Below are 10,664 nucleotides of genomic sequence, written 5' to 3'. Positions count from 1 at the left end.
GGGACTAGTAAAGCGCTATATAAATACAGGCCATTTACCATTCGTGAGACATTGATGAGAATACATAATATTTTAAAGGTATTTAAAGCTTCAGTCTCCAAACTGCAGAAATTGATTTCTTCTTTCATGCATTTGTATTTATGATGCTGCCTGAATATGATCTTGTGCTCTTTTTCTGTTTTGACTTGTAGATATTTCCACATCTATGTCGGTGCCTGATGACAAATGGTTATCTACCCTGGAAAGCACCCACTGGCTAGACTACACAAGGTAACGGCTCTGATTGGCCAGACTGGCAGTGCATATCATCCCTAACAGAAGACACAAGTCTAACAAAACGAAGCCTTTTTGACAGTTTGCTGGCTAAAGAATTCAAAAACTGCGTTCAGGGTCCTGTAAAAACGAACATTATGCAGACAAATCGAAGCCATGAAAGTTTGCAAGCCTCATTTAACAGCATTTAAAAATTGAATTTTATGTTTATAACTTTATAGCTAACACTAATATACAATATGCAAATTGTGTTTGTTAGGTATTGTAACTGTATTTCTTATGTGCCGATTCTGGTGCATGTCACGAACCTGCCTCTGCCTCCAGGTCCTGTTTGAGGAAGGCTTCAGAGGTAGCCTGCTTGCTTCGTGGTGGTCACCTGACTGTGGCACTTCAAGGTGAGTCACGTGACTCCAGAGCCCGTCTCATATTATTCAGTTCATTCATTATTCACAGCACTTCCCTTTCATTAATGCCACATTAGGGCTTACCTTGGAGTAGACGTATACTGCGGACAATCACACTCCGCTGAGCCTACATGCACACTGTCAATAAGCCCCCATGCAACATGCTTTTAAGGACACAGTTACACCTGCTTGCAACTGTTGTTTCACATGAGGTCAGACAGCAGAAAAGCAATTGGCCTTCTAAGTTAATTATAGCGTTTAATTAATGAGTTCAAGGAAAATATTCTGTGTCTGACGTCGTGTTTTGGTGGACTTTTGAATCTCTTTTTTGGTTGAAACTTCTGTTGTTGGCACATGGATCCATTAAGGCTATTTATAGGTGTGATGCGGTGTTATTGACACTTTGTTCTATTCAGGTCCCAGATGACTCTGCAAGGTTTTCCCTGCGTAAAGAAACGTTTGAGGTTTTGGTCACCCCACCAAGGATAATGCCGTTCCCCCTTCCACTGTTACACAATCATGGTTTGGCTTGCAGCTGAAGGACATTCTGTTAAATAAGCTGAAAGACTCATTGTCTTTGGTGTGCGTGGATCGATCAATCTTACAGGCATGTGCAATCGGGCCCTGCTGTGGTGGGAAAGAAGACCTCTGCACACCAAGCTCCTGGATGGATGCTGGGCTAATGTTGCTTTATGTGGCAGGAGGTGCAGAGGGGGTGCGTCTCTGTGTTGCGTCTCTGTGTTGCAAAGAGGAACGTGCTGACTTTTGTTTGTTTGGACCCGAGCTGTCAACTGATCACCGCTCAGCAGCGAGGCGTTTCAGGTGACGAGGAAACGCTACTAGGCAGGCCGGGTAAACCCAAGCATGCTGCGAGGGTGACCTCAGCGTGCCTGACTGGGACTCGGCTTCACAGAGACAGGCTCTGGCCAACAGATGACATGGTTTTCTTCCACAGAGGAATTTTCAGTGCCCAGCAAAGCAGTTGTAGGGTTATTATTTACTTTAATGTAATAGATGTTTTTGTTTATCAGATGCTTAGAAAAACATGAAATCTAAACTATTTCTGTCAAATAAGGTAACACAGACCAGTCTCGCATACTTTATCCAGACCAGTCATGTTTACTTGCACATCAACTGCCTAAAAGGCCCACTTTGAGTGGGATGGAAAATCACTGGATGATTGTGTTGTTGTTGTTCTGACTCCTGACGTTCTCATTGTTTAGTCTCCCACTGACGTTAAACTTTTGTTGGCCTGTGGCCACGCTGTGCATGAATGTGAAGTAAACAAATCAAACAAAGGGGGATGTCAGAAGATGATCATTTGTAATATTCCTTTAGATTTTATTTTGACTCATTTTACAGACATTTGGCGGATTTCTGACCATCTGGTCTGGCTTCCTGTTGCACGCTCAGTGTAACATTACATTGCTCAGACAATGGCCGTTTTCAGCTGAGGATGTTTACTGCTTGCTGCTGATCTTTCACTTTCTCTACCAGCTAGGCTGAAAGGACGACAGAGCCATGCTCAGTTTGGGTCTGCTAACGTTTTCCTGCACTCTGAGTTGAGCATTAAGAGCAGAATTGATGAATCACTTGCTGGATTGTTTGGTTTTTGCTGTTGCTCAGTGACTGAGTGAGCTACTCGAATAGAAGGCGCGGCATTCAGCATGTGCTCTTCCTGTTCTGACGTCACAGAGGTGGAGGACCGGGACATGAGTTGCGTGGTCTCCAGCCTGGTGCAGGTGATGTGTGACCCCCACTGTCGGACAATGTATGGTTTCCAGGGTCTGGTGCAGAAGGAGTGGGTGATGGGCGCGCACCGCTTCTACAGCCGCATTAACTACCACCGTGACAACGACAAGGAGGAGGTGAGCGGCCATTTTTGAACCCATTTATTTTTCCTCCTAACAAACACAGCCACAAGTTTCCAAAGCTCTTGGTTTCTAACCCTAGTCCCACCCTCACCCTTATTTTGCTTCTGTTTCCTCCTCCTTCACCTTCTGTCTCTCACTTCCATCCTTCATTCATCTCTTCCTGTTTGTGCTCTAACTTTATTTACTATGCTCTCTCACTTGATCTTTCCTTCAAGGCTCCAGTCTTCCTGCTCTTCCTGGACTGCGTTTGGCAGCTGTGGTCCCAGTATCCCTCTCGCTTCCAGCTGACAGAAGACTTCCTGTTGGCACTGCATGACAGCGTCCACCTGCCACTCTTCTCCACCTTCCTATCAAACTGCCAGCGAGAGAGATGCAAACGCTCCCAGGTACTGAACGCCCCCCTATATAATGATTAGTTCAAATAGTGGTGAAGTAATTGATTAACATGCAGTTGCTCCTCATTAGTTAGAACAACAAATGCTGACTCTGATTCTCCAGATGATTGTAATGATGATGATGATGATGAGTAGGAAGATGTAGACTGCAGAAAACAGACATTTTCATAATAAATGACACCTCCTACCTCCGCTATACTCAGAACCTCGGGCAGTGCTACACGCCCGTCAATGGCTGGAGAGATGTGCTGCATCCAGATTCTTCCACAGATCCGTCTGACCCTCCTCTGCCCCCGGTGTGGGACTGGTCCCTGCAGTACAGCAAGCCGAGACAAAGCCGTTTCACGCAGCCCGTGCCCCCGACTCCTCCGCTCCAACCGCTGCTCAACGGCAACCTCAACACCAACCCCGACAAACACAGGGTGAGGCTGGCTCGTCTACTGCATGGTGCAACACGTCCCCCTAGTGGCCGTGTTTAGAGTCTAGTCTGTGTTAAAGTATATCAGCAGAAATGGGTGTGGGATATTTTTGCTTTTGGTTGGACAGTGACACTTAAGACTTCAGATTGGATTCTACCTAAGCAGCAATTTGTAAACACACAAGTTTAACTTCAGGGCAGAAGAGAAGAAGAGCAGACCACCAGTGTGAGGGTGCAAGAAGAGCTGTTGCAGAGGTTTTCGCATGCATATTTTTAGTAGACTGATATCTTAAGAACTTGGATGTTTGCGTCATACCACTGCTCCTGCTTATGGTACTCGTTAAAGATGCAGCCGCTTCAAACTCACTTGTCTTGATTGTCCATAATGGCCTTTAAACTATCTTCTCAGTTTACAGATGTATTATTTTACTTTTATCTAGATAAATGCAAATCAGTGGAATTAACCAGGAGAAGTAGAACCTGCAGGCTCCCAGAGAAAATGTCTTGCGACTGGAAGTTAAACCGCCAAATGTTTTCAGTTCAAATGTACGATTACTGTTGTAGGTGTGTTACAGTTTGCCTGATTCTGACCTCTGACATCTGCCCACCAGCTGACCGACGCCGTCCCGGGCTCAGTGTTTCTGCTCTCGCGGGGCACCTTCTCCTGTCCAACTAACCTGCTTCCGTGGCGCAGCAGCAGCAGTTCAGGTGTTTACAAAAAGAGCCACCGGAGGGCGCTGTCCTCTGAGAATGTGCCTGGCCTGGAGAGACTGCTGAAAGCTTGGGCTCTAGTTGAGTTTCCCCAGGCCCTCACATCTACGTCTGGACCTCAAGGACCACTTGACCCCTATGAGCCCTTACTGCCCCTTCTTATGGGCCCCTGCATGGGCCTGTGGAGGGAGTGCTACCTGCGCGGGGCACTCCATGCGCAGGTATGTCAACAGTCTGATGCAGGCATATAGAAATTATTCATTAAGAATGAGCGGGTATTGTTAGTGAAGCTTCATATGCAGTTTCTCTGTGCATTCGAATGAAGACCACAAAGAGTCCTGAATGTGATGATGTCTTCTGCTTAACACTTAAAGTTTCCAGCTGTGTTAGACTATATTAAACAGAATATTATTAATAAATATAAACTAAAAGGTCATTTTAGGAAAGAAAATGTATAAAACACTCAGTTTGAGCTGCACTATTCTAGTTCAAATATGGAGGACTGAAACTGCCAAATTTTTAAATGCATCTCAGAGTGACTCAATTACATGTTAATATCTTACAAAATATAAATATAAAATGATTATTGGAATTAATAAATAAATAATTAATTCTGTTTCTATATGTTTATGCATTGACTTATCCATTTTCTTTATTTACAGTCTATTTATCTTTTTAAATAATATATTGTTTCTGTTATTTTTACCTTTTAGTCATTTTTACTTTAATAAATTATTATTATTATTTTACATTGTTTGCATCTTGCTTGTTTGTTTGTTTATTTATTTATTTATTTATTTATTTATTTATTTATGCTTCATGCAGTTGATGAGCGTTCATTCAAATGATCTCATGAGGTAAACTTTGCACTTGTTTGTTCATTGATGCCAAACTCAAAACAACTGGAACACATCTGAAGGTGATCAGCTGAATAAATGCAGCCAGTCAGGTGTGGCTGTTGTTTTTCTTTTCAAGCGCTGGTGACATTTAAAAAGTTGTAATCTACGTATACAGAAAAATAACTGATTTATAAAATGAAATAACTAAATGAAATGAATTACCAGCTCAATCAACCAGTAGGTGAAAAGCTTACTCCATGACAGCCTCGCTCATTTGCATAATGAAGCAGAAATTTTGGAAAAAAACAGAAAGAATAGGAGTAAATTTGTCAAACAAAAATAAATAATGTAAACCAAATACAAATATAAATACACACATAAATATTAAGTGAAAGTTAATAATGGTAAAAGGAAATAAAATAAAATAAAATGATCTTACCATCTTTTTTATAACACCTAATTTTATTATTTAAATATTTATATAATTATGATTTATTTTCTATTACTGTACTATTATTATTATTGAAATCTTGGCATATTTTAGGGCATATATGCATAACTTTTTGATGCCAGTAGTTTCAGTCCTCTGCATAATTATTATACTGTATCAAAGTTAAGTGTGTAAACCCGGACGTGGGTACCCGTGAACCTTCCTGAAGCCCCCGTCGCGAGCGCTGCACTCCTGTGTCCCGTGTTACATCCTCTCACTTCCATTCCGCTCCTTCAGTAGATGACGTCCTCTTTGATGCGAAGATTAGTCAGAGCAGTAATGAGCAGCTCCAAATATGGACATGGTTCAGCCTTTGTGATGTCTGTACATCAGCGCGTCTATCAGCGTCCCCATGGTGATGTTAAGAATAGTTGAGCACCGTGTGGGTGGGTGGGTGCCTGCAGCTATTTTAAAAGCACTGTGGAGAAATTCTGTCAGGCTGCTGAAAAACCATTTCAGGTTTCAGAGACAGTTTTGTTTCACACACTGCTGAATGTTCCCTTCAGGAACACGAGTTCCTCTTCTTTCTTTTGTTAGAAGCATGGATTCATTCAGGCATTACTCAGTGTTTGTGGTCTGCATAGTTCACGTATTAAACAAACACCTGTTAGTCTCTGTGTTTTTTAATAATAATAATAATGATAATGCATTTTATTTTAAAAAAAAATAGCGCCTTTCAAAGCACCCAAGGACTGTTTTTATCTGAAGAACACACACTTCAGGATAATTAAAAAAACACTTACTACAAAATTCAGACTGACTAGAAAACCACTCTAACTGGGTCAGTATCTATAGGTAGGGGGAAGCATTCGTTCCTAGGCTTTAGAGCTCATGAGGTCTTACCTTGAAGCGTTCCCTCACTATAGACTGCATATTCAATGCAAAGTACTGCTGATATACTTTACGTGTTTTTGTGACAAAAACATACAAAACCAACAACGCATCTGTCACTCGAAACTTTGCGGCATCTTTAGAGGCCTTTGCGCTGGACACACCTTTGTCCTGAGGTCTGGACCCTGACCTTGCTGGGCAGGAAGAACAGGCAACACTCCCCTCCTCCCAGTTTAGCAGCATAGTTATTGTACAACAGCAGGTAGCAGCTCTGTGGCAGGTTTTTCCTACAGTAGGATGCAGATGTTGAACAAGTTTATTCTGGATTTTATTTGGAACCAGCTGCTAATGCTGGTATGTTTTCACTCCTTCTACTAGTAGTGTGTTCATACATACCGTCCCGATTTCTTGTTTTTGCATATTTGTCACATTTATATGTTTCAGTTCATCGAACAAAGATACGCAAAGTCACACAAAGATAAACGGAGTAAATACAAAATGCACTTTTTAAATGATGATTGTAAAAAATGATGTTTTTCAAACCTACTGGGCCTGTGTGGAAAAAAGTAGTTGCCCCCTAAACTTAACTGGTTGAACAAACCTTAACAGCAACAACTACAATCAAGTGTTTCTAAAAACTGACAGCGAGTCTTTTCGCTGTGGATCAACGGTGGCTCAGTCTTCTTTGCAGAATTGTTTCAGCCACATTGGAGGGTTTTTCAGCACGAACATCCTGTTTACGAACTATCTCAGTCACATTTATGTCCTGACTTTAACAAGGCCACTTCAAAACCATTTTATTTATTTTTTTCCATTCAGATTAGACTTGCTGGTGTGTTTTGGATCATTGTCCTGCTGCACAACCCGAGTACTTTTGTGCTTCAGAGCATGAACTGATACCTGGACAATGTCCTTCATCAACATGTTTTTTAGCCTTTTTTTGAGGGTTTTTGGACAGCGGTGGTTTTCTCCTTGAACCCTCCCCTGGAGGCCATTTTCACCCAGTCTCTCTCTTATTGTTGAATCATGACCTCTGACTTTAACTGGGGCAAGTGAGGCCTACAGTTTTTTAGATTTCATTCTTGGTTCTTCTGTGTCCTCGTGGATGAGTTTGAATGCGCTCTTGGTGTACTTATGGCAGGCTGGTTACTCCTGGGAAGGTTCACCACTGTTCCAAGTTTTCTATTTGTGTATAACAACGTGATTCAATGGAGTCCCAAAGCCTTAGAAATGGCTTTTTGACCCTTTCCAGACTGACAGATATCAGGGACTTTTTTTCTGCACTGATGTTGTTTCTTTAGGTTGTAAAACTGAACTCAGCTTTCCAAAGAAATGTGATTAATCGGTTATGTCATGATTTTAAATGGGGTTTTGATCTGAAACTGTATGACAAATATGCAAAAAATAACATGTTAGAAAGGGGACGACTACTTTTTCACAGCACTATGATGTGGTCACAATGTTCTGATGTCTTACAACTGCAGCTTGAAATACTGATACATAAATATTTTCTCCACTCATCTTTTCAGTAAGAGTTTCCTCTGGACAAGTTAGTGTCATTAATGGAAAGCAACAATGAAGGTCACTTTTAAAAAGCAGTTTTTAATACCTTATCATTGCTTTCATGCTTTTTAGTTTGTAGTTTTGGTCCCAGAAAAATGCAGGATGAGAAACCTTCAGATTGAGATGAGGTTGGATTAAAGTTGCTGAGCAGTCCCGTAAGTAAAACTTTCTTCTGCTTTCTATTCTCAGGCGTTCTCTCACCCCCTCTCTGCCAACCACCTCCACCCTGTGGAGAGGCTAGCACAGGAGGTGCAGCAGCTCAAAGACAAGCTAGAACAAGTCTCCACCAGCACGGATCCTACCCCGCCCGCCGTGACAACCGAGCCCCGGAGAGCCGACACCAACCTGAACCAGAACACCAACAACGGCACCTTCCTCTTCCCGGCGTCGAGGCCTCAGAGCGCAGGTGCTCTCAGAGCAGCACCCCTCCCTACCTCGGCCAACCAACACACCTCCAGGGGTGCTCCCGCCGCCTCTGCTCCACAATCCAGGCCTGCTCACAAAGACACGGGTGGCAGCAGCAAGCACACATTCCTGTTTGGGCACTCCTCTGTGATTGATGCACATCCTGACCAGCGATACTACTCAGCGTCCAGTACCGCCAAGCTGCCTAAGAGTAACGGACCCTCGCTAGCTTCCTGAGATCTGACTGTTTTCCACCCCCTGACCGGGTACTCTAACCAAATGACACAGACATGTCCCTCAGTGGTGCCACGAACTGAGAGGAGCAGACGTGTAATAACGTGTCCATAAGGCGATTCGAAACCGAGACATTGTGACGGACCACATTGAACTGAAGCTGTATGAAATGATCAGTGCAAGAGCTCTTTCCTCTGCTACTTATCACGTGTACTGTATCAAATAATGTGACAAGTCTTTTGTATATTTGAATAAATATTCCTTTAATTAAATTGCAAAGAAAAAAAGTCATGCCTGAAGGTGCTGAATGCTGGAAGTACACCTCACAGTATGCAGAAACCGTCGCCGAGACTATTTCTTTGTAAACTTCCTGATGTCACCCTTTAAGAAAGAGACGGAAAGCTTGTCGTTTCTATTTTTACCTTCTTATCCACCGGGGGGGTTGCACTGACAGGGCGGAGTGGAGATAAATGTGTTAAGTGATGGGTCCTACAGGCACTTTTCAGGACGTGATCTAGAATGGACACTCTTGAGCGTTTCAATGGATTTAACCTCTGACCTGTGTGCCCTTAAGGCTCCATGCCTCCAGAAGACTTTTTTTTTTAAAGTTGGTAACTCTTAATGACTTTTTTCTTTGTTGCTGTTTGTCAACGTCAAATAGAAGATTAAATTATTGTTTGGAAAATAATAATTTCCAAAAACCGTCATTTTCTAACTCCAGGCGCTGCGACCAGTTGAATTTAGGGCATGAGCGCTATTTTGGTACCGCTGTGCTCTCATATCTCTCCGCTCACATGCACGCTGCTCGGGAGCAGCGAGAGGCCTATATTCAGTTTATGGTGTTATGTCAGCCTGGAGTTTTCTGGATGTTTCTGCAGTTCCTGCATGATGATCATTTCAGGGCTTTAGTATGATATGTGTTTGTATTGATCGCTAATGGATGGCGTACATGTGGATACGTGTGATTATTTTCAACCAAAGTTGGTATTATTTGAAAATGTTTCCATCATTTTTATGGTGGTGAAAAAAACAAACATAATTGTGCTCTTTTGGACTTCTGTACCTTGAGAAGGTAGCAGTGTTTGAAGTAAAGGGAGGCTCAGTTCCTCCTGTGTTTACCTTCTATTTGATCTCCTCACGTCCTGCCTGCTGCCGTATTAGTATGCAGTCAGCATTTAGGTCAAGGATTTGTCTGAAAAGCACAGAGGGAAGTATTTGGTCCTGCACCTTTAAATCCAAACAGTTTGCATGATGTGGGTGTCGAGTAGATGCACTGGCGTCATTCCCACGGATGAATGAATTTGCACCATTGCTAAAAGGGATGTTTTTCTTTCTTTTTAAACGCAGGATAACAGTTGTCAGATGTCCGTCTGATACCGGCCTTCTCTCATGTCAAAAGGTACCTCACTTGATAGCACTATGAATTATTAAATTGCTGTAAATATTCATTATGTCAATATTAAGGCATTGACTTCAGCTACAGTTTCAGAGCTTTCCAGGTGTGATGCCAATGGATTTGCTGGTCTTCCGCGGAAAAAAGGAAAAAAAAAAGTCATCATTGTCCCGTTGCATGGAAGACCTAATTTGATCTTCAGCTCACACCTGCTGCTGTGTCTTTGTATCATTTCATGTTTTTGGTACTTACATTTGCCAGATGTACATATTTTTCTTTTTTTGTACTCGCATGTTTTGATCCCTGATAAATAAAAAGAGAAGTGTTACCAGCTCTGATTGTAATGACACGGCGTGCTCGTACACTGTTCACACAACCTTTTTATTTTTTAACAAAATAAATATTTACAATATGATCTGGAACACCTAAAAGTAGCACGGCACTGTACAGTGAAGTCGAGATTTCAAACCCAGCTGCATCAAACATACAGTCAGTGTGAAACGGCTTGAGAATCATGTGCAAAATGATCAGTACTTTCACAGGAAATGTTCAGAGTAACAGCGTCTTCTGACAGGAAATGTTAAATATACAAAATATCTACTCCGGTTCACTTGTGTTCAACTCGGGTTTGGGTTATTTCTGTTTTTCAGAGCTCAGTAGAAAACCTGCATGCTGTTTAAAATTACGAGTGAGGTGTTTAAACACACTTTGGGCTTAAACGGACTGAAAGATAGGAAACCTCTCCATGATGTCGTGAAGTCTATGGAGATGCATTTGGGCACTTAAATCTATGCATGTTAATGTTGTGCATTCTCAGACGTTTCACCTGATTAG

The 10,664-nt window shown here is 42.2% G+C and overlaps 1 protein-coding gene across 3 annotated transcripts in view; it reads left to right on the top strand.

Moving 5' to 3' along the window:
- Positions 1-9,784, top strand: part of mtmr11 (myotubularin related protein 11) — a 40,540-nt gene extending 30,756 nt beyond the window's left edge. For all 3 annotated transcript variants that reach the window (XM_042221309.1, XM_014333998.2, XM_042221308.1), the window contains exons 11-17: positions 192-270; positions 598-668; positions 2,373-2,545; positions 2,767-2,937; positions 3,150-3,368; positions 3,976-4,296; positions 7,988-9,784. In XM_042221309.1, the coding sequence (XP_042077243.1) occupies positions 192-270; positions 598-668; positions 2,373-2,545; positions 2,767-2,937; positions 3,150-3,368; positions 3,976-4,296; positions 7,988-8,440 (1,487 nt within the window). In that variant the 3' untranslated portion in view covers positions 8,441-9,784. The remainder of the gene's footprint in view (positions 1-191; positions 271-597; positions 669-2,372; positions 2,546-2,766; positions 2,938-3,149; positions 3,369-3,975; positions 4,297-7,987) is intronic.
- The last annotated feature ends 880 nt before the right edge of the window (positions 9,785-10,664 follow it).

This window comes from Haplochromis burtoni, unplaced genomic scaffold (genome assembly GCF_018398535.1).
Source record: "Haplochromis burtoni strain Fernald_Lab_line unplaced genomic scaffold, NCSU_Asbu1 Contig_64, whole genome shotgun sequence".
Classification (NCBI taxonomy): Eukaryota; Metazoa; Chordata; class Actinopteri; order Cichliformes; family Cichlidae; genus Haplochromis; species Haplochromis burtoni.
The sequence above is the reverse complement of the archived record's forward strand: the minus strand, read 5'-3'. Positions and strand labels throughout refer to the sequence as shown.